Source organism: Haemaphysalis longicornis, unplaced genomic scaffold, assembly GCF_048455015.1.
Source record: "Haemaphysalis longicornis isolate Haplotype H1 unplaced genomic scaffold, Haemaphysalis longicornis Haplotype H1 scaffold_5, whole genome shotgun sequence".
Classification (NCBI taxonomy): Eukaryota; Metazoa; Arthropoda; class Arachnida; order Ixodida; family Ixodidae; genus Haemaphysalis; species Haemaphysalis longicornis.
The window spans coordinates 45553423-45577750 of record NW_027526385.1 but is presented as its reverse complement, the minus strand read 5'-3'; the positions used below and the strand labels follow the sequence as shown (position 1 = coordinate 45577750).

The 24328-nt window shown below is 44.4% G+C and overlaps 1 protein-coding gene across 3 annotated transcripts in view; it reads right to left on the bottom strand.

Annotated features, from left to right (window-relative positions):
* Window positions 1-4338: 4338 nt before the first annotated feature.
* Window positions 4339-24328, bottom strand: part of LOC144138162 (THAP domain-containing protein 11-like) — a 29557-nt gene continuing 9567 nt past the window's right edge. Inside the window, exons 3-5 of one of the 3 annotated variants that reach the window (XM_077670307.1) lie at window positions 22851-23091; window positions 18746-18853; window positions 4339-5400 (exon numbers count right to left, since the gene is read on the bottom strand). In XM_077670307.1, coding sequence (XP_077526433.1) covers window positions 5350-5400; window positions 18746-18853; window positions 22851-23091 — 400 coding nt within the window. In that variant the 3' untranslated portion in view covers window positions 4339-5349. Of the gene's footprint in view, window positions 5401-13482; window positions 15153-18745; window positions 18854-22850; window positions 23092-24328 lie in introns of those variants that run through there. The other 2 variants (XM_077670305.1, XM_077670306.1) reach the window with 2 other exon arrangements.

Here is a 24328-nt window from a genome sequence, read left to right as displayed (position 1 = left end):
ATCAAGAATCCTAGCTGGGTCAGCTATGGCGAGCTGCCTCCTTTGTTTTCACACAGGAAGCACACCACACCTTAAAAGTGGGAAATAATTCCACAATGAGCGACCGAAAAGAAATAGTCGAAATGCTGAATTCACAACAGCAGAAACCCCGTTCCTCCAATGCCGCAGGAAATGGGCTGCAGGCAGTCGCTGTCGTTGGAGAAACCTCATCGTTATCTGCTGGAGCGAAAGCATTGCTTTATCGCCTTGTTACGCCCTTTGCGCTAAAATTTATTACAAAACGGGCGTTGATTACTCCGAGCTGACAGGAGTATCTCGACAGGGCTGCATATCGCTAGTTCATCTTGGATGCCTGGAAGCGGTACGGGCGCTTAGTAGGGCGGCGTTTCGTTCACTTCGCTGCAGCTATATAGGAAACAAAAAAAAACATAAAAAGCATAATTTACGTTATAATGCTGGGCTTAGTTGTCTTTACCGGACGACACCTGTCGGTGAAGACCCGGTGTGAAAAAATGGTCGCATTCGGTCCATGTAACATTTGCGTCTGCTCGCGTTGAAATGGGGTCCACATATCCTGTGATGCTCGGAAGGCTACCACAAAGCGAAGCGGCCATCCCGACCCTGGCGATTTATCCCGCGAACACATTAATCCTATTTAATCTGATTGTCCTTCGGAAACTTGTGCAATGAAACATGCAAATCTCGTAGCGTATTGTTGTCTCAACCGAGCACACAGCATGTTTGTCCGCCTCCTGAAGCTTCCTTGGCGCCATATCGTCAGTAGCGTAAACTACAATCGCCAAGGCAGGTCGTAAACGAGTGTAGCTTTATACACGTGGAAATGCATCACGAATAACGTGTGCACACGATATGGGCTTCTTCGCTTTCCCACTTGGCTCTTCCCCCCCCCGCCCCCGGGCTGCCGGAAGCAAGAGCTGGTGATTTGCATTTTTCTCGGGGAGCTCAAGTGTCCCATTTGTTTTCTATTTCCTCGCGTTGAGGAATTTCTCTTTTTCCGCGGGCCGCCTGAAGCGCGAAGACGCTTTTCAACTGTCAGCAGCTGGTTCCACTCTACAAGCTAGCAGACGACGGTGCTAGCAGACGACAAAAGGTCATCATGTGGTGCAGGCAGTTTCAGAAGGATGCGGAGTTTATTTATTATTTTGGGTTCTATGATTTAAAGATGCTTTCATTGATGCGAAACATAATTTTGAAAGCACAGCATTTCACTCTACTTAAACTTTGTCCTTTGACGGGCTCGCTCCGCGCACGCCGCGCGCGGCGCGATCACCCCGTCGCCGCTAGCACCGCGCGCGCACGCAGTTCCCATGGCGCCTTGCGCGGGCCCGCCAGGGGAAGGAGCGGCGCTGCAGTTTCTGGAAAGGTCTATTCGAGCGTTTCCAGATTGACGCTGCACTTGGTTTAAATAACCGGCCTTGACAACGTAACACGCGGATAGCATCGACGTTTAAAGGTATACAATGGGGCCTCAAACGCCGACCCGCCGACGCCCACGTAGAGAAAACGCGCATAAACAAACAAAAAAAAAACGAAAACAAAAAAAATGGCGAAACAATTTTGGTCACGTGACTTTTGGTCTTGACGCCACGACTTCTGCGATCACGGGACAGAAAAAAAGAAAAAACTTTCTCTCTTTCTTTTTTTCACTCGCTCGCTCGCTCTGGACAATTAGTCACCTGACAAACTGTCACGTGACTTTTTGACGACGTCACGACCTTCGTGATCACGTGACAGGAGCAAGAGGGGGTGTAGGGGCGATCGTCTGTGAAATGAGGCTCACCCGTCAGTATATTATCTCTATGGCTCACCCCACTTTGATACCGTCGCCATCTTGGCTACCCAACGAAGACCATTGGCATGGCTTGGCTTGACTTCGTTGCAGTTTTTTCGGCTTAGTTAGATTTCTTGCTGCTCTTCTTGCAGCCTCGCAGGTACGGTCAGGTTAAAGTCCCATCATGATCAAGGGCCTTTAGGTCAGGTTAGCGTCACTAAATAAAGGCGTAGCTTATTTAGTTACGCTAGGTCAGGTAAGGTGGCTTATCGCTGGCACAGCACTCCCAGCTCCCATCATTAAGTAGCGCATTTTTTAGGAGCGAAAATGAAAAAAAAAGTTGACCTATTTTGCATAAGAATTTGGTTGGAGATTTACGGAGATTTGTTAGTGAACAAAACGCTTCATAATAATATACCAAATAAACATTATTGCTCAAGGGCGATCATTTCAACCTTTTTTGGCTTGTGATTTTTCAGAAAAAATAAAAATTCAGGAAATCGCACTTTTCGGGTCCATTTGTATTAGTTTTTATTAAAACCAATACGTCTCTATTAGTTCGTATTAGACTCAGGTCTAAACTAATACAAACTAATAGGTGTATTTGTATTAGACTAATACAACTTGTATATGAAACTTATAAAACTGATACAAGTTTGTATAAGACTAATACATGTCTTATACACCTAATACAAAAATGTATAAGACTAATACAAGTTTCTATCAGAATTTTTGCTAGGGTAGCTTTTTTAAATGAAGAGAATTTGAAGTGGACGCACAAATACTACACCTACGTGCAAATGCAGTGGTATGTAATGAATTTACAAAGAGCACATGTGTATGTGTACAGCCTGCACCAGCCAGTGATTGTATGTGTAAGGAGATGTGAGCTTTTTCTATGCGGAATTGTCCCAAAGATGAGAACTTTTATTTTGAAGTTCCCGTTGCCAAATCTGTTCGATTAAGATCTTTTAAGTTGCTTGTTACAAGCATAGAGTTTCATACTAACTATGGTTACAAGATCCACATATTGCAATTATATCGGCCTTGATTGCGAGTTGCACTATGTTAGTCAGTTCAACGCCGCCTGTCTAACGCCGAACGCGTGAGCGAAAAATGGCCAAACAGACACTCTCCTGTTGCTCTCTCCTACCCTTCCCCGCTCCGTAGCCTTCCAGCGTGCTTTCGTGTCCGCCAGCCAGCGCCGCTTCTCGGAAACTATGCAAAGTAGTGGAAAGTTTGTTTAGCGTTTCCGAGGCGGCGCTCCTACGCCTTCTTGTTTTTCACCATGCCTGTCTGTCTTGGTCTGTCGCTGATAAAACTTCCTTTGTCACGAAGCAAAATCCCTTGCGCTGCCGCAGGCTGATGCTGGCTTTGCGCGCTTATCTACTCGGATCACAGGCCCTGAAATTTTCTGAGTGGGGCATCCCACCTCTATCCCCTCCGCATTTAGGTATTGTTTTGACCCCGCTGTTCGCATTCCGCATCGGTACGCACTTCTAAAATTGAGGACTGTACTGTAGAAGCGCCTGGACAGCGTGGCGGGATCCCAGCTGCTTATCCTTTTGTTTCCTATAATTTTCAGAAGTTTACAAGCACGTGGTATTATTGGAAAGTAATCGTAGAAGTGAGCACACAAACGTGCACACAATTTTTTCTTCTCTAAATACTCCAGAAAGAAAAATATCAGTAAAACAATGGCTGCCCCATCCGAAAATATCGTTTTTCTGTTAGCTATCCCTCCCCACCCTTCCCTTTCTACCGCTGACGCCTGCATTTGGCGCCGACTTCAAACCAACACTTATTACAATCACCTCCATCTCCACCACATATCCCCTACTAACTACCCACTCAACTGCCCCCAATGTGATGAGCCTAACACCACAGCTCATCTCGTCTGGACGTGCCCCACCAACCCTCCACCACCCAGATCCCCTACCCTTGAGCAGTGGGAGTGCGCGTTGCAGAGCTGCCAGCTCGAAGACCAGGAGGCCCTGATCTCCCGGGCGAAGATGGCAGCCGCGGCACGCGGCCTACCGGAATAGGATGGCCACCCACAGCTCCTAACTCTTTTTCTCCCCTACCCCGTCCCTGCTTTTCAATAAACGTTTTCTCTCTCTCTCTCTCTCTCTCTGTTAGCTATATGTCTACCCGACAATCAGTATGTTCTTACACTATTTCAGTTTGCCTCCGTCTTTATCTTTGGAAAAACGCAGCAAGTATGAAGCGAGCGACACGTTGAACGAGATCCCCAGTGCGCCACAGAACTAGCGCCCCGTCGCGGCTAAGATGTAAGCGAAACGGCCCTTGAAGCCCAACAGGAAAGCTGACAGACACACGTCATAGAAGTGGGTGCAGCGTTCGCGACTCGCGAGCAGTGACATAAGTCGAGATGTCCGCCGGCACGCGCCACATAGCGGATCAGTGCCTGAACTAAGCGCCCCTACCCTTCCCATTGAAAAGCGCGCGACGCGTCAGGCAATGTTAATACAGGCGGCGTTGGTCAGTTTTAGGAACTGTATGTCACGGTTTGCTTTTAGAGTTACAAAGAGCTTTTGGTTGCGGTGTTAGCCTAATGACAAGTGCGTGCAGCTGCTTCACTTTCACAAAGCTGGTGTCATATCCAGAAACTGTTTTACCCAATGTAAATGTATGTTATGCCTTTGGCTGGCTAAGTACAACCAGTACCTATAGTAAACATATCAACGAGCAACGTTTGAGATCGCCTGTTAAGTCCGAGTACCTCACTTAATGAAGAATAACGCATTTCACTCTGTTAAGTTCCGGTGTTTTTATGTTGGCCGGGTGTTCATACCAAACGAGAAGGGCAAAGCTGGGCAGGCGTTCCGATGTCCACCCTTGGGTGATACAAACTGCACCTTTTATGCACCTTTTAAAAACAAATTTATTCATTCATTCTGTACGAATGCTTCTCATTGTTCCTTGTGAGGCCGGGATGTAGTGTAGGTGTGCCCGCCAAGTGTAAACGATAGAGATATTTGCAGCCTTGGAAACTTAGCCAATGGTGGTGCCTTTCTGCCTAAATGGCAACGTTTTTTGTCTTCTATGCGTATTTTGAAAGGGTCATGGTGGTTCGAGGCCCTCGAGCTGTGAGGTCGTCAAGGGGTCAGGTAGCGTTAATGGAGAAATGTGACACAGTGTCATGTTAAGAAATCGCAAAAAAAAAAAAAAGGGAGATGACAACAATAACCAAGACACGCGTGGTGGGGTAAGCTCCAAACCCGCCTACAGCACCATCGTCATCACTGTCTTGCGGGGTCATTCACCCCCCCACTCACGAGCCGGCCAACCGAAAGTTGCCAGCGACAGCGGCCGGCGGCAGAAGCAATCCCGACAAGGAGAACAAGGAGTCTGAGGTTGGAGCGTGACCGGGACGCACAGCAGTCAGGCGTCCGGACCCGTGCCGTGCTCTAAAAAGTTCTTCCACAACTGCAACCTCCAGGAGGTCTTCTCCGCAAGCGAGTCGGTCAGTAGACGGTGATGCCCCAAGAAAGCTGCGTTCGCCATGACTGCACAACGGGAGCTCGGTGCGTGCTCTACCACTGCGGCCACGACACGACCACCGGACATTTCATCGTTGATCCAACCTGCGCCGGCAACAACCACATACTGTGTCCTTGCCCTTCGTTCCCGGACTTTGACTTTTTCCTGTTTGTTTGAACTCTTCACCGTTTGGTCTCCCACATTCCCACTAGTTTCTACATTGTTCTCTCGCTTTCTATTGTTCCCTTTTATTCTTTAGTGTATCTCTGTCCATTGTGCGATTTTGATTTGGGTTGCGGGTATTACACAAAGTCGCGTTTCCAAAGTTCCTCTCTTCTACTTATTATTGTTAAGAACCTGACACACAGTATCTAGAGAGGTTGAACTGTTGTAAGTTATGTGGTACGCTGCACCTCGTTATAAGAGACACTGATGTAAGAGACAAATGGGTATAAGAGACACTATTCACCCACATGGTTGGCTGCCCTATCTTTCCCATTAAATCGACCTCTTTTATAACAGACATTGGATGTAGAAGATTGGTTATAAGGGACAAGTAATCCTTGAAGTTTAATCATTAATCTCGCTTGCAACAGACATTTTAACTTCAGATGCAGTGTCACCAGTCACTAATTGCAGTTGCTTTCATTGTGGAAACACAGGTGGACGACAGACAGGTGCAGTCGCTATTTATTATAACTTCAGCAAACACAAAGTGGTTCAGTCAGCTATGAAATGACAATGAGAAGCCCTGCCAATGGAAATGCAACTGACAGAAGTGGTTGAAGCTTACTGCCATTCATTGGATGGAGCGCGATCACACATGCGGGCTCTCCTACTCGCGTAGCTCCCAATCAAGAAGCACTGCAGACGTTGAGTCCTGCAAGCGTAATGAATAGCCTGACCACACAGCGGAAGAAGCTGTGCACTCTGGTTATTCATCAGGCTTGTGAACTCAACATCTACGATACATCTTCCACAAACAAGGAAAGGAAAAAAAACCTTGTAGAATCGGTTGTAAAAAACAGTGTAAATACAGTCATGAAGCAAACAGTTTCATAAATTCTGGGACCAGACAATAATTAGAATGAATCTTTTGAAACATGCTGTAGCGTTCTTTTGAGCTTATTTTAGTCATACGGTGCCTACATTGAACTAGGGTCTGATTAGCAAGTGAAAACATGGTACCCTGCTTATACGAGACATCTCGTATAAGAGACAGAAACTGCTCCCCGGTACGTGTCTCTTATAAAGGGGTTCAACTGTATGCGTCATTTCATTCCATGCCCAAGTGCTGCCTCGACAGCGGGGATGCATAAGCGGGAGGGCGGTGCTTCGTGGCTGCTTGTAGGGTTTCCCTAAATTCAGCCACGCGCTATTAAAAAGGGAATCTTACCCACGAGTGTTGTTACCAGCGTGCATTGTTGTACGGTGTGATGGCCAGCGCTGAGCATGTTTGTTGGTTTTTGTTGCCGTTGAACTTGTGTTAGAGAAAATGTCTTTTGAGTACTCACTTGAGAGAGTGTTGGCCCACATGACTTTTGTGTATAAACCTAGGACTGATTGTTGTTGTGGCCATGCAGCAGGCTAATTTAGGTTACTTGATAGGCCCTCCTCTCACTGTGTGGTGATGCGTCCTTGGAAGTGTGTTTTTACAGTAAAAACGAGGCGTTTGGTGTTTTGGATGAGAGAGGGGAGGCCTGGAGGCAGGCGTTCTGTGTTTTTGCGGTAAAAACAAGGCGTTTGGTGTTTTGGATGAGAAAGGAGAGCCCTGGATGTGGGCATTCTCTGACCTCTGATCACCTATGCTATGAGTTGTAAAGAAGACTTGTAAATAACTAGTACATTTTTTGAAAAGTAGACTCATCTGCCAGGTGCCGTTGACCCCGAGCCAGTAGTCATTTCATCAGCATTATCGAGTCATCAATCGATCCAAATGGTCACATCTTTCATTTCCAGTTAGCCTTTGTAAACGGCTAATTGCCCATGGCAGAAGCTCATCATATAAAAGAAGTGCGAACGAATAAAAACCACCTAAAAACAGATTATATTGTCGTCAGTGTACTGCTGCAACATTGTTCCACAGCTAGTTTCACAGCATAATTATGGCGTGCAAAAAACTTGACCCTACATGGACATAAAAAAAAAGTGACACATGGGCAACTAACCATGAGGGATTGGTTCTCTTAAAACACCATTGCACTCTTGTCAGCAACCTTTTTTGCTGACACTGAACACAGTACAGAGCAAAAAAAATCACAAACACAAAGCAGTCTCAACGACACCTACATACAGGAGGAATACTAGCAAATACGGTGTGTCTGCAGCTCTGCATAAAAAAAAAATACTACAGATTAAGTGACCAACACACAAAATCAATGTTAATTACAAGACGCAAAGAATAAAAGGAACACTGTTGTCATCTGGAATGTTTAACAACACACCCAGCACAACAAACACAAGGCCCACTTAAGAGAGCTCGAAAATAACAGCACCATCGATCACTAAGCACAAAATAAATGCCTGAAGAGAGCGTTGTGCTCAGCAGAAGACAAACAAAACCAAATTTATGTGCCGAGTGCACTGTGCTGCCATTCACTACACACATTTCTACCCTTTCAACTCCAGATATGAATGGGTAAAGTTAAAAGGGTGCAAATTTCTTACTTAAGTTCAGGACTTGTTTACATCAGTGCTGAAAGTACTTTCAGTCCCAACTATGAACACAGGCTCCTGTCATTCTTCAGTGCAAACAGAATAGCGGCAACGTAAAAATCGAAAAAGTTTTCTGACTGCAATTTTATGTACCGAGAGCTGAAAAAAGAAACACAAAAGGTGCCAGTTTGCACTGCAACTACATACCTAAATTGCACTCTTCTAAGACACACCTTTTTTCGCTGTAAATAGCCTTAGGATTTGCAGTCGCACTACTATCAGGCTCAAAACTTAAACCGGCTATCAATGTTCCCTCAATTAGTTTAATGCCAGCAGGAGTTTGATCCGCAAGTTTAGAAAGTACAGTGGATGTATGCTACCACAGTTACATGCTTGAAATTAAATGCCATCTGCATAGCACGTGGTGTCATGTCTTTCACGCCTTCGCGGTAGAATCAGCGACAAATTATGTTTTTGGAAGTTCATAAGTAAACTTCCCTGCGCATTACAATCGGGCACGCTAGAATCACGCAAATACAATACTTGAAACCTCGACAACCCAGTTTCAAACTGGCTGCTCCTTTACGATACACGACTGCATATTTACTAGAGCTGCACAAACTGAAAGCACCTTGTCATGTAGCAACGCAAGGGGTAATCTGTTCCTTAGTGTGTGGTAATTTTTCAGCCTCTAAATTACTCTCCGAACATGGATGCGGACAGATGCAATTCGGTAAGACGAATTCATATCCCGTTCGGAGAGTTGCGAACCATCAGAATTAAAGGGTGACGTAAGTAGCACTGCACCTATGTCATTTATAATTGTTTTTATAGTAGGAAAACCTTTCTCACTTAACACCAATTTGCGTGGTTCGATTAAGTCTATGAATCCAGAGTCTTGTGTTATAAAATACAATCACTCTTGCGCCTCTTGTTATAAAATACAAAATAATCACTCTTGCGCCCCCCATACACATTAGAAATGAAAGCAACCATGCCATTGGGTACAATAGCCACGAGAAATTGTACGGTGTATCCCCCTTTGTAGTGGGAATACAATGCATGCTGGGGATCAGGGTTGGAAGGCATCTCTGTTCGAATTTCCGTGACGTCAATTATAAATGTGCAGTTTGGGTAATTAACTTTGAACGGGCCTGGCAGGGAATGCTTGATCAGTTGCCTCGAGGGCACGAACACCCACTCTTGTAGGGCAATGCAAAGGGCGTCAAGTATCACCTTGAACGAGTTGGATGCAGTTTCTGCATTCACACCAAAATTAACACCTAGAGTGTTAAAAGATACACCGAGACGCAGTTTTGCCAAAAACACACAAAGGCTGTCCTCGCGTGGCACATCAGTATTCCTGAACTACACTTGAGGCAAGAGATTCAAAAGGAGACAAAAAAAAACTGGCAGAGTGATGCCACACAGGTCCTACAATACCTTTTCATTTTCTTTTATGGAGTCAAATCCTTGGGAGGCACAAGTTCTTTTGCCTCTTGCATCCATGGTAGTGACCGTAGATGCAACAAAACAAAAACTTAAAGCTTCTAATGTAAAGTCTACACCAGGTTTAAAAAAAAAACACACACAGTCGAACCTTGTTATAGAGAACACTGATACAGGTAGCGAATTATCGGATATAGCAAACTAAATACAAAGTTTGTTTGGTCATGCTTCCTTCCTCCTCCTTTCCACTCGTCATACATGAATGGAACAACTTGCCTCCCTCCGTAACAAGCAGTCCTACTTACGAAACTTTTTCATCTTTGCTGGAAAATCACCTACGCTCATCGATGTAATTCAGACATAGTAGCTGCCACTTATAACGCATCGTGTTGTGTTTTTGTTTTGTTTTTGGTATTTTAGACGCTGTTTGCAGCTCCATGATTGTTGTGATGTACTAATACTGAACTGTTACACACAAAGGTGCACAAACCGATACTGCCTTTTTAAAAATTTTGTATAATGCTGTACGTGTAAATGCGGTATGTTTGAATTATGTTGAAGGTTGTATTATTTTGCCCTTCATGCAATAATCCCTCATGCGATTGGCAGTATGAATAAATAAATGAATAAAATATAAATAAATAAATGACGTTTGTTCTTTTCATAATGAAACCGAAACCCCAAGAGCCACGGGAAATTGGCTATAACGAAGAAATATTTGGTTCCCGCGAGGCTCAAACTCGAAAGCTAGCATAATATAAAAGCAAAATATAAAAAGTTGGAGACAACACAACCATTTTTAGGAGCTTGAAAAACTGCAGAAAAAGAGGAGGCCCTTTATTGCATGGGCACTGTGAAAAACTTCATTCCGCTCAGACTGTGAAAAGCCACCAGGCAAAGGCCACGTCCTTCTTCAAGTAAATAGGAACGCAGGCCTGCTTTGCCGAACAAACTCTGTTCTGTTGCAATTTCACGTTATCAAGTTCCAGTCCCTTTAGTTTGAAATGCCGCAAGGAGACGGGTAATGATCCCCTCATTTATAGTGGGTTCGAAATCTAGAACAATGCGTTTTTTATCTAGGATTTCCGTGCGAGCCAGATTGCTGATTTATTAGAGACAATTTCCAACTCTACAGTTGCAACGAATATCGGATATAACAAACTAATTTACTGCCTGATACTGCTTTGTTATAACGAGGTTAGGCGGGAAAACAATTTCAGCAATTCCTGTTTTTGTGGGTACTTAGAACGAAAGACCGTCCTGGAAATAATCCCTCGGCAATGCTTTGCATCAAAATAGTTTGAAGGCTCCTAAAACATGCAGTTGCAGTTTCTTGGGCGATTTCACTTCATTTGTACCGCGACAAAACAAAACTATTCAATGCTTTGCTCGACTGCAGACCAAGGCAGCGAATACCGCATAGGAAAGCGTCCAACACAGCTGGAAGGCTGCATGGGAATGGCTTAAATTTTGTCACATCAGAAAGTGCGTAACTTTCAGGATTGATATTTTTTGATGAGGGAAACAAAAGCTTTTTTTTCTCTGGATGAGAGTGGTATTTCGCCTCACAAAGTTTCTAAACAAAGTGGTTTACACTTTCGCACCTTTTGAAACTTTTAATGGCAATAGCAGCCTTCGCACCTTTCTTTCCATATCTGACTGCCCTCACAACCTGGTGCTGCAATACGAATCACACGTGCTGTTTCTTCAAGGATTCCCAGTTGGCACTCCACTTTTGCTGTTAGTTGTAAGCCTCAAGGATTCGAAACACTTTTGGAGACCAGGTTTTAGTTTTATTTTCTAGCCATTTCTGTGACAGCTTTGGAAAATAGAAATCGACAGTGAATTACGCTTGCAAAAACAAGTGCGGCAATACATCCCTCCCTACTAGAGAAATCATGAATTGAATTTCGTTTTAACAGTCTGGAAAATGTGAAATTTGGCTTGTAGGATATGGGTACACCTTCTCTTCTCACGTTGCCAATCTCTTTACGTTACACACAAGGCAATTATTGAAACCATTTTAAGACTGCTTTAAATCCCGCACAGAATGACCTCTCACACTATCAATTTTGTATGCCAATTGAAATCTGCAATGCTTTGCCATGCTAGAGCCCACACGTTTGCACCCTTCACCTTGCTACAATACACAAGTGTTGATGTTTAAATAAATAAATATAATGTCATCTCACGAACAACTGGATGGAGAATACACATTAGTTAACACAGCTGCAAAAAGCAAAAAAGAAAAAAAAAAGAGAGAGCTGCAACGTAGTCATCTAGTGCATCATCATCATCAAAATTAGCCTACTCAGGTCCACTGCAGGACGAAGGCCTCTCCCATCTCAAACTGCTCTTGGCCTGCGCTGCTCGAGTCCACAAATTACCCCCGAAATTCTTTATTTCATCCTTCCATCATGTTACTGGCCTTCCCCGTCTTCAAGACCCATCTCTTGGTATCCACTCTGTTACCCTAATTGTCCACCAGCTGTCGGTTCGTTTCACTACATGGCCAGCCCAAGTCCATTTTTTTTTTCTTAATTTGAACAATGATATCTACTACTCTAGTTTGTTCTCTGATTCAAGCAGCTTAGTCCCTATCCCTGAGTGTCACTTACGAAAAGCCCTCATGCCTGCCCTTCTGCATGTTCAAGTTGCCGACGGTGGTATACACCGGCGATCGCTGGTGTGTGTATCTGTTGCCCCAATATCGCCGGCCATGACACCACTGCTCTTTTCGCTGGTTTGCACAAATGTCCTCACGACGAGATCCTTGGCCGCGATTTCTTGACGGAGCACGCCGCACACATCGATTGCACTACAGGCCTTCTTCGTCTCGAGTTGCCGACTTCTGCTAATTCATCCCCACCGCACCTGAGCATGTCCAAACAGACTCCCTTGCCGTGTCAAGCCGCTACTTATGTTCCCCTGTCCACGTCTACCGCCATTCCCGACGGAGACTACCTTGCCGTTGAACATAACCTGGGTTATTCTAATCGTTTTACTGTTCTATGTGCTGAGCCTAAGGTGTGACACACTGTTCACAACTTGACAAAGCTGTAGATGCACACGACACTTTTCAAACTTGTTCACACAAGTTTGTCCGATGTTACCACGCAGTTTACGTGACCCCTTTTCATTCGCAACCTCTACTTTCCTTATAAAGATGTGCAATAAAATGAGACCTCCTGCGCCCACTGATGCGCTGTGCTGCGATAGAAAATTTTGGGTATCGATCTCCAGCTGCCACCAATCATCGGGTGGCTATGTTCAACATTTGGTTGTGTGGGCGCTACAATGTGGGTGCATCCGACAGAAGCAGCAATGACATTGGACTTATTCAGCCCTTTTAAGTGCAGAGCACTTCAGGGGCTCACCTTGTCATCGCAGCTCGCTGTAATGGCCGATGTCAAACGACTGCGGGAATCGGGCGGTGCCGCGAGATAACGGACCCAAGTACAGCCTGGCATTCCGTCGTAGGGCGTCCCGCAGAGGTTTCGAAAACCAATAGTCATAACCATTCGGAACTCGTGAAACGCTGGTACTTGTCATACATGTCCTCGTTTAGCCAAAAAAAAAAAAAAAAAAAATGCAGGTACATTTGGCGCAAAATGTATGTAATTAACTGGCAGCACCCGCATTCTATTAGTTAAGAACACTCGTTGGGTTGGTTTTTACGACAGTAAGCAAAAAAAAAGTGGCAGTGCAATGCCAGCACATGCGAGAGGAAAAGCAAGCACCAGACGAACAAAACTCCCGCTGGCGCAGTTTCAGGCAGGGGGCGCACGAGCACTGCGAAGGCGGGAAATTTGAATTGCTTTGGGTGGTAGCAGTGAGCGGAAAGCGGCGCTACAGCCCATTATGGCGAATCACTTTCTCTGCACTTCCGTCAGCTTTCACGCCGAGTGGAACGGCTTTAAATTTTGCATTAGCTTCAGTACCTGAAAATACCTGATAATGATATAGATGTACCGGCAAATACATATGCTTTTGCTGTGAATCAATATAGAAATTATGACATAGCAATGTTTTTTTTTTTTTTCGCACAAACCGCACAAAAAAATGCATCGTATAGAAAGGTGTGACTAGAGCACCCACTTTTTATTTAGAGAATGCTACCTACAAGTGCCACTCATACACCAAGAAAAATCAGCAATGCGAAACTGCAGGAATGTTGGTGTGATTATGTCAAGAACTTCCGTGAGCGCAGAAAAAAATCAGTTGTTTTGGAGTGTTCCAGGAAATATTTTTTTCCTGCCGCAGAATATGACTGATGCTGAAGTGTAAGACACGAAATGATGGCGGAAGAATAGGGCTTTCCAACAGTATAATAATTTCAAACAACAGATTCATTAGAAATTTCATTTAAAAAATATCAAAACAAAACAAAAGTAACAAAAAATAAAAAAAGTGATGAGAACATCAATTCCACTTTGCACCGGGTACACATATAAACAAAATTTGAAATATATAATCTGAACATAAGGCCCTTATAAAGTAATACTGTGAAAATGAGCTGTGTAAGTACAAAAGTTATTTATCTACACACAATTATACAAACACTACTGCCTTCCAGTTGTTTTTGGGTAGTCCAGGAAATTCCGAGCAACAGATGTAGTATCACAAATTTCATCAAAAAATTGTGAAAACAAAAAAAGGGAGCAAAAAGAAAAAAAAAATTGATAACATGAATGCTACTCTGCACAGGGTAGACATAAAAACAATTTGAAATATGCAGTTTGAACATTAGACTCTTATTGAATAATACTGCAAATATGAGCGGTGTAAGTACAAAAGTTATTTACATACAAAAGTACAAACACTAGGCCCTATCATGCCACAGCGCTACGCAGTTTCTTGACGCGGTGAAACAGCGGCTGGATGCGCAAGTTTTGCTCTCAAAATTTGTTTTCTGTTCAACCTTCCTTTCTTCGTAGAACAGTTTGCAGTTCCGGTATTTTACAATTTTTTGTGGCCGGTGCTGGGGAGCCCGAGTTTGCAGTTTTAACCCTTTCAGACGCTATGTACACAGCTGTAAAAAAAAGAAATACCAAAACTGGAAGTTTTCACTAGTTTAGCATACTTTTGTACCCTTCGTCTAACAATGAAGAATTTAGCACCATGGCTAGTAAGATTACTACGACCGTAAACAAACAAGCGGCCGAGCTTTTTCAACTCTTTCTCCTCACTTTCTCACATGACTTGCGGCCCTAAAAATTGTAGACACAATGCATATAACACAGATATATGCGTATGTGGACATATTCAGTGCTGCTTGACGCTGCTGACCTCTGTGACGCTATGTACACAATTCTGTACATGACTAAAAACACCCAAGATTGCGTTGGGGCCAGTAACCTGCCAATTCATCTTATTTGGTGGAATACACGGCATAGAAACAACAAAAAATATTTTGTAGGGGGAAATAGCGAGCAGTGTCTGAAAAAGTAAAGGGACGCAACAGGAGGAACGGTGGGACCTGCGAAATGTTGCTCATCACAGCCCAGCAGCTGTTCAATGAGCTCTCGCTGTACGTTGGCTGTCTGAAGATTATTCGTGCGGTTGCATATCACTCTGACGACTTCGGCGGTGAAAAACAACATGAAGAAATCGACGGCTCTAACGGAACGCCGCGCGGTGCTCCAGAGCGAGCCGTCAACTCCGGGCAGTCTTCGTGGAGGGAACTCGACTCTTTGTGCAGCCGGCGCCAAGTGGTCTCACCCGAACGAAGTCGACACCCTGCAGATAAGAGCTGTAACCTTTACAACGGGGTCGGATCTGTTTACAACAACGCGCGCCTGCGATAAAGTGACCGAAGAAGACAGTGAAACTCAGCGGCGCACACCTATTGATGGTCTGGGGCAACTTGACGCACTGTCGTTGTCCATACTAAAGTCTGACGATTCGAAGTCGTCTTCCATGTCTGTGCTGCTACCATCATGCATAGATTCAGCCTCAGATAGATCGGAATCCGTCGAAATTCGCCGTTCGTGCATAGCATTGGCGAGTGGCGGCGTTGCCATAGCTGAAACTACGTGAGCTCGTCTCCCCGCCAGCGAAGGACAATAAAAGTACCCCCCGCATCGGAAAAATGAAACTCTAAAGCAAAACTGATAAAATACTTCCTCCTTTACTATTTAGATGGTGTTGGTGGTCCAGAAGCACTTGGATTTGAATTTGAATTTGAAAAATTTGAATTTGTATTAATCGATAACATACTATCGATGGGAATAGGCGCGGTCACGAAAGTGTTAAACTAGGATTTAGAGTATACACACATTCATGAAAGTGGCATGTAGAAAACTGAAAACGAAATCAATCGAATTTTTTTAACACAAAGGGTACAGCAAATACAAGATGAGCAGTGATAGTAAATTTCGTGAGGTAGCGAGCAGTGCAATTTAGGAATGTTAGACTGCTTTCCTGCCCTAAATGCCACTTGTGCGGTGATTAGCCCTTTTGAACATGGTCCTCAGCAGCTTGTTGCAGAAACATCGTACAATTACTTGGGTGTCTAAAGCTTTGGGAATAGTGGTCCACTCAACAGACACAAAAGTGAACAAATTTTTGTGCCTTATTTTCTTGACATCACACATATTTATTGCTATGAACAAGTTTCTGTTTGCATTACAGTTGAACCCCTTTATAAGAGACACGTACCGGGGAGCAGTTTCTGTCTGTTATAAGAGATGTCTCTTATAAGCAGGGTATTATGTTTTCACTAACTGATCAACCCATAGTTCTATGTGGGCACCGTATGACTAAAATAAGCTCAAAAGAACGTTACAGCATGTTTCAAAAGATTCATTCTAATTAATGTTTGGCCCCAGAATTTATGAAACTTTGTTTGCTTCATGACTGTATTTACACTTTTTTTTTATAACTGATTCTACGAGCTTTTTTTCCTTTCCTTGTTTGTGGAAGATGAATCGTAGATGTTGAGGTCACAAGCCTGATGAATAGCCAGAGCGCACAGCTTCCGCTGTGTGCTCAGGCTATTCATTACGCTTGCAGGACTCAACATCTGCAGCACTTCTTGATTGGGAGCTACGCGAGTGGGAGAGCCCGCATGTGCGATCGCGCTCCATTCAATGGATGGGAGTAAGCTTCAACCACTTCTGTCTATTGCATTTCCATTGGCAGGGCTTATCGTCATTTCATAGGTAACTGAACCACTGTTGTTTTGCTGAAGTTATAATAAATAGCGACAGCAGGTGTCTGTCATCTACCTGTGTTTCCACAATGGAAGCAACTGCAATTAGTCACTGGTGGCACTGCATCTGAAGTTAAAATGTCTGTTGCAAGCGAGATTAATGATTAAACTTCAAGGATGACTTGTCCCTTATAACCAGTCTTCTACATCCGATGTCTGTTATAAAAGAGGTCGATTTAATGGGAAAGATAGGGCAGCCAACCATGTGGGTGAATAGTGTCTCTTATACCCATTTGTCTCTTACATCAGTGTCTCTTATAACGAGGTTCAACTGTACTGATATTCCTGAGGCTGCAAGTTCGAATTCCAATTGATTCACTTTTCCCCTTGAGTTCTTTTGCCATGGATTGAAGAAAAGCAAATACATGAAGCAGCACGACCAGCGCAGAGTGCCTTATGCTAAGTGTAATGCCCTGAGCAAGCTCCTGGCTAGCTCTCATGCCATTTTTCATGCCACTAGAAAAGAAAAAAGAAAAAAAAAATGGCTCCATTGTACTCTGTGAAGGTGCTTGGACTGCAAAGCTGTAAACAACACCCACAACGATTACCCACGTGGCGTCACTTGAATTCACACACGTAGCATCCGCTCACTGCTACTACCCATCATGCTCTTCGCCTCCCTGTCTCACTCCTCTCTTGATCAATTGAACGGAGCTGTATATAGTAAAATTCAAATTTCCCGCTTTCGCAGTGTAGGCGTGCCCCCTACCTGAACAGCGCGAGCAAGAGTACTGTTCTTTTTTTGCTTGCTTTCATGTCGCACGTGCCGGCGCCTTACTGCGCAGTTTGGAACGCGCCGTTTCTGGCGGCTACTTTTACCATCTTTGCAAGGGTGAGGAGGAGGGCAACACCGTGTCTTTGGTGTAATCTCTCTCACTGCTTCCCCGTCACTCTTGCTCAATGCGTCGCCGCCAAAGAGCAACCTCCCCCTATCCAAACGCTTAATCCAAACCACAGTCTGTCTCCCCCGTCTCCACGTGTGGGCGTAGCTCAGTTTGAAAGACGGTGGGCTCTCGCTCTTCTCTATGCGGGCCCAGGTTCAATCCCTGGCGGTGCCAGTAGTTTGTTTATGTAACCAGGGGTGTAGCCAGAAACCAGTGATAGCCTGGGATGTTTGTTTGTGTAGCCAGTAGTAGCCTGGGAGTTTTCTGCTGACACAAACACGAAAATTTCCTCGGCTGGTTAGAGGTACAGCCGAACCTCGTTACAGTGAACACTGATATAGCGAATTATCGGATATAGCGAACTAAATATGAATTTTGTTTGGTCATGCTTCATTTCAATGACACCTATTCTTTTTATAATGAAACCGAAACCTCAAGAGCCGCGTGATATTGTCCATAACGAAGAAACATTTAGTTCTGCAAGGCCCAAAACTCGACAGCTAGCATAGCAAAAGCAAGAAAGTGAGACAGAACGACCGTTTTTTAGTAGCTTAAGGCCCTTTATTGCCTGGACACTGGGAAAAACTGAATTCCACTCAGACTGTGAAAAGCCACCAGGCAAAGGCCACATCCTCCTTCAAGTAAATAAGAAGGCCAGCCTGCTTTGCCGAACGAACATGGTTCTGTTGTAATTTCATATTCTCACGTTCCGGTCTGTTTAGTTTGAAATGCCACAAGGAGACAAATAAGGACTACTTTGTTTGTAGTGGGTTCGAAGCCTAGAACAATGTTTTTTATCTAGGATTGTTGCGCGAGCCAGACAGCCGATTTATTAGAGCCGATTGTTACCTCTACGGTTACAACGAATATCGGATACAACAAGCTAATTTACTGCTCCGATACTACTTTGTCATAACAAGGCTCGACTGTTTACCGCTTCGCAGTAAAAGAACAACCAACCTCATTTGTATAATTTTTCGCAAGTCATCGTTTGTCCCCAAGTTAAAAGCCAGATGTGCTAGGAAAAATGATCCTTCAGGTAAAATAACAATATCTTCAACTTTTAGTTAGTGAGTCTAAGTGGCCCCCTGCAGGCAGCGAAACCCTTGATATGGCCCCTGATTCAGCTTTGCTTTATTTTATTAGTAATGAAGTTATTTTCTCTCGACACCAAACCTAAAATTTGAGGCTATACATCAGCAGAAGACTGAACAACCAACGTATTTGATCCTGAAGTAGGGATCTTACCTCGCCATCTTGTTCTACGTGTGAAACCTGCGTAGAGGCGTTACGCCCGGTTGCCATGGACAACAGAATCACCAGCTTTCCTGGCTGGGCTGTATCTGTCTGAGTGCCCTGAAAGAGACGTATAAATGCCATACAAATCAACCTTAAAAGGGCCATGCAGACAAAACACAAGTTCGGTTCATTCGAAAGATTGACTTGTAAGAATCACACTGACACCACTTTTAACGCCCACTTCGCTCAAATGAGCTATATAATTAGGAAAAAGGGGAATGGCCACGCAACCCACTAGCTCATTTCCCGCAACAGAACTTATGATGTCATACGCCCAGCTGTGCGATTGGCTGAGGTCGGCAAAAGCAAACGCAAATTACCTAGGCAGGGCTTATAAGCTTGCCAAACGAGCTTTTTGTGCTTAAATGCAATTCATATTTATTTCACAGCAGTAAGAATGGCGGAGAAAACAATGGAAGTTACGGAAATACATGTAAACAGTACCGATGCGCACTGCTGTTGCTACTGGTCACACTATGCTTGTTTTAGCTGAACCGCAGTCCGCTGCTTTGGGGTGGTCTTACACGGCACTGGCCGATTAGCACAAATGATGTTGTCTTACGCGACCCTGTTTGTTGAGCATACCCCATGTTCCATGAAACAATTTGTTTCTACCTGAACCAAAACAAGTTAGCTGCAAATACGGTCGAAAACATGGCAATGGCGATCCACGGCTGCGTATGGTAGGGCCATTTGGGAGGACTGACGGCAAGCAAGGTTGCAGACCCTAATAGCACACTGAAAGTTCATTTGAATACCTGCCATTGTGACTTCACAGCAGATGTCATGAAAACACACAGTTTGGCGGGGGAATCAAAGTTTGAACCTAAATTGATTAATTTCTCAGTGAATACGGCATCGTTTGCTGCCGGACAAGCGCTGGGGGCACCACAGAACACGAAATCTCTCGAATAAAAGAAACTTGTATTTTGTCTGCATGGCCGATTTATGTGCCAGCACAAACATTTAAAGCGCACAACACGCAAATAAATTTTTTTCAAGAGGCACGGTCGTTGTCCATCAACTTTCTCATGCCGCTACACGTTTTTGTGCCCACACTAAAGTGGGATGTGGGATAATCTGCTTGAAGGCTATTAAATTGCATTATTTAGCCAGGACAATCAAGTCTGAGGCTAGAATGGGCCCCGAAAAACCAACATTTAGGAAATAAGGTGTTAATCACAGGAAGACAGACGAGCACTGGTTGTCAGCGTGACGGCAAATGGGCGAAGAACACAATCCACACAAATACAGCGGCAATGGTCTGATCTCTGTAGAGCAAAGCCTGCCTTTATGCTGTGACACAACCCTACGGACAGATGGCTTGTAATAGCTACACGAGAAGTGCTAGCTGCTTCTCACACCGGGAATAGTTTACAGTTCACATAAAGCTGTACACCGCAAGGAATGGGAATTGTGATCAATAAACATCTAGAGCAGCGCTTCTTGAAACAACGAGCATACCACGAATCTCTACTGATCTTGAAAAAGTGATGGCGAAATCCACTGCAAAGGGGAAAATTTGATATGTGGCACTCTAGGCATAGCTTTCCTCCTTGTATGGCTAATTTTGTGACCACTTTTATGTGCCTGTATTTCGTGCCCACCTGCAACAGTGTGCATACAGAGAACATTAAAGTACGTGATTCGCAAAGGAATCAAGCAAAAACTGAAGGCAAGTCCATTTTTTATGCTGCTCCGAGGTCTGCCAGAAAAAGGGGTAAGTAACTTTTGCAGGGGGCCTAATAGAACATCATGAACACTTTCACAGGAGTTTTCGGGTACGTAGACAGCTATTTATGAACCAATGTAGACTGTGACATTTAAAAAAGGCCCAGGTGCTGTGTCACGAAAGGCAGAATGGCGGTTTGAACCGCCGCTATCTTAACTCGCAGGCATGCACATGTGACTACAAATTAGGTCATAAAGAGAAAAGTGCACACAGCCTTTCAGTGTTGCAGATTACCGGAACTAGGAACAAAAAGCATTAAACTTTTCAGGATAAATAATAGCTACTATATTTCAGAGAGAGAGAGAGGGAATAACTGTAATAAAGACCAGCGATGTTAGCTGAGCCGTCATGCTGGCTTGCTACGCTAAATGAGAGAAGAAAAAAAAAAAGGGAAAAAAAAAAAAGTGAAAACGAAAAGATGTCATTTTTGATGCACCCAAAAGTTTAAATCACAAAACCCTGTCCAGTTCTGTGCTCCAGAGAAATTCCATGAGAGCTTTGATTGCTTGTGTGGCCTGACTGGGGCCTGACCAAGGACCCAGAACAGCCCTCAGCTCAAGTCCCGCACCAAACTGCCTCATCCCCTTATTTGCTCTTCTACTGCTTGCTTTCATAATGATTTGAGAGCTCTTCGAGCTTTCCATTTGTCTTTATGTACAAATTGATGCTTTCATTTTTTTTTTTTCTCGTGAGGTCACCCACCACTAGTGCTATGCAATCCCTGACACGGCAGCACTACACAAATGAGGGCGTGTCTAGTACACGGCCCCTTTTGCTGTTTAGTAGTGAAAGTGCATTAAATGCGTAAACTAAATAAAAAATTCATTGCATGGAGTGTATGTAGCTCGAAGAGTAAAAACTGCTAGCCAGCAATGAATATACCGTAATACACTGATCGAGCAAGCGCCCCGCCCCCTTTTGACGTGGGGATAGTTCACAGAATTTTGGGGAGGGGGCCCCTGTTCGGAACTGCCCTATAATTCAAAATAGTGGCGCGAAAATGTTAACCTCCCTTAGAGCCCAACTCCAGAAAAAGAAAAAAAATACCGCAGTGCATTAGAGATAAACATATTTGTAATAAAGACGAAGACGCCCGTGAAATCTTTCTTGGCGCAACCAGTTCGCACCGTGTTCTCGCCTACCACGTTGTTGTTACTGTCAGCCAAACAATCCATTCAAACCATCGTATGGTCTGTTTCTGAGATGTTAAACAAGGTGTACTTGTCGTGTGTTCGGAGGGCGTTCACAGCAGGAGCGAAAAGTTTTTGGTGCCTCTGAGAAACCTTCCTGTGTCTTCTGGCTTTCGTTAGTGGCACGATGCATTGTAATGCCAAACCGCTCTTTCTATCGCTCGATGCACTGGCTCGACGCAACAAACGTTCTGAGCTGCAAGCTCTGCACTATATAGCAGCTCCTTCAGACAGAAGCCTGTTATTACTCACAGCACTCCCTGCGCTTCTTTCTCGCCCACGAAACTAAAAAAAAGAGTGTCATCCACTCCTTCACTGAACATTGGTGGCACTCTGTTGCTCAACTTTCGTCGAAGGCCTTGCCAAAGTTCCGCTGTGGCGAAGTCTCGTACTTCTTGTCCATTCGCATATTCTCTTTGTTCCATGACTTCAATTTTCTCATCTGTATATGAACGCCTGCCACAAACCACCATTATCACGATGTCATAAGCACATTTGGTGCACGTTAAAGATCACCACGTGGTTGAAATTAGTCCGGAGCCCTCCACTAGGGTGCACCCGATCGCCTGCCCTTTGAAACCTTGCAATCAATGACAAGCACATCCGCCACTGTCCGATAAAAATAACAAACAGGCGAGAGTGAGCTGAATTTACGGCATGCTGTGTTTTCTTGGATTGCATTTTGGATTAGGCAAAGCCAATTAGCTGCGTTCCTGGGCGGTTTTGGTTTCTCTGGTTGGACCATCAGGGAGTGGTTATGGGGGAGGGTGGGTGCTTGCATGGTGGCACATTTTGATTGGTATTTTATGGTAACAGCTTCTATGTCGGTAACATGATTTTAAACTCTGCTAAATTATAATGGGCTTTATTCGGAGTAATCCTTACCTTTCCAACCTTTTGGCAGTTGGAGCAGATGATACTGCAGTCTTTCTGAAGAGTCAAACTACTGTTCAATGCATACGAATGCAACTCTGGAGAATAGGTCTTGGCCACATTTTCACCGCTCGATCCTTCCACAACAAAAATGAAACAGCATTACAATGCACCACCATAAAGGCAGGAACATTTGGCTGCAGAGAGACCCTGAAGTCTTCACTGTATATGTGAAATTTTGACCGAGGCGCGTACATACTTGTTCAGCAGTTTCCTTTGGGGAAGTCTGCGCTGCAACATCTCCAAAGCAGGCAACGGGGCATCCTGGGTCCATGTCAACCCGTACAGCGTCTTCTCCCATCCGCTGCTGTCCAGCCAGCCCGAGATCTCCATCGTTGTCAGGCGGAGGCTCTTTCGCAGCTTCCGCGATGCCATGTACCACAGTAGACTCTGTGTCGCAACGCCCAAACGAGGCTTTTCTCATGAAACGAGCAAGCCACCTGCATTGCAAACAAAATAAGCTCGGTTTATTAAAGCTATCCGAGGTGAAAATTTTTTCTAGCTCGCTTATTGAACCAGAAATTTTTCTAGCTAGAAATAGGCAGAATTTCTAGCTAGAAATTCATTTTCTAGCTCATTTATTGTTGGATTAAGATTTTTTCTGCTCGCAGCATTTACTTTCAGCTGGCATTTGTCACTCCAGCTAGAAGAAAAAAAAAAACACCTGCAAGCTGGAAATAATCGTTTCTAGCTAGACTAAGAATTTTTCTAGTTAGAAGCTGTCAATTTCAGTTAGAACCTATAAATCTAGTCAGAAATGAAGCTGGAAATTATTATTTCTTGCTAGAAATGTTCTTTACATTTTCACGGGGGGTGATACATCCTTCGCATTATTGGTCACATTGACAGAACAGTGCTCAATTACTGTCATGGATGTCCTATGCATAACAGTGTACATACCCAGGCCAGTTTTGTAATTCGCAGATTTTTCTTGAAAGGACAGGCCAACAGGCGTATGGTATACAATGATAGGACTATTTATTTTAGCTATACAGCAAACTAAACAATTGTACCCGCCGCGGTGGCTCAGTGGCTAAGGCGTTGCGCTGCTGAGCACGAGGTCGCGGGTTCGATTCCCGGCCGCGGCGGCCGCTTTTCTGATGGAGGCGAAAAGCAAAAACGCCCGTGTGTACGAGATTTCGGCGCACGTTAAAGATCCCCGGGTGGTCAAAATTAATCCGGAGCCCTCCACAACGGCGCGCCTCATCGCCTGCGTTGCGTCGGCGCGTTAAACCCCCACAATCAATCAATCAAACTAAACAATTGTAAAGTAGGCATCCCGTCATTCCAAACAGCCTGTCTAACATTCACTGCTTGGTTACGAAGCATACCAGAGCACTATTTAATGACAAAAGCATAATGTTTCCCCGTGAATTTTTATTTACTGACTTCTTGCGGAAACAATGCCCTTGATATTGCTTTTTTGCGCTATACAGTCGGACACGGATATATCGAACACGGATATATCGAATTATTGTCTATATCGAACTGTCTGAACATCCCCTTGAAAATCCCTTGCAAAAGTATAGCGCTGTTATACGCGTGTATCGAACTCTCGGTCACGGGCACATTCGGTATATCGAACGCTGCGCCTCAAGTGCCCCTGCAAGTGCGCTTCTCCTTACGGGGCGGATGTGATTATGATGGCAACTTTTCCTGCCGCGCTCAGTTTCTGGC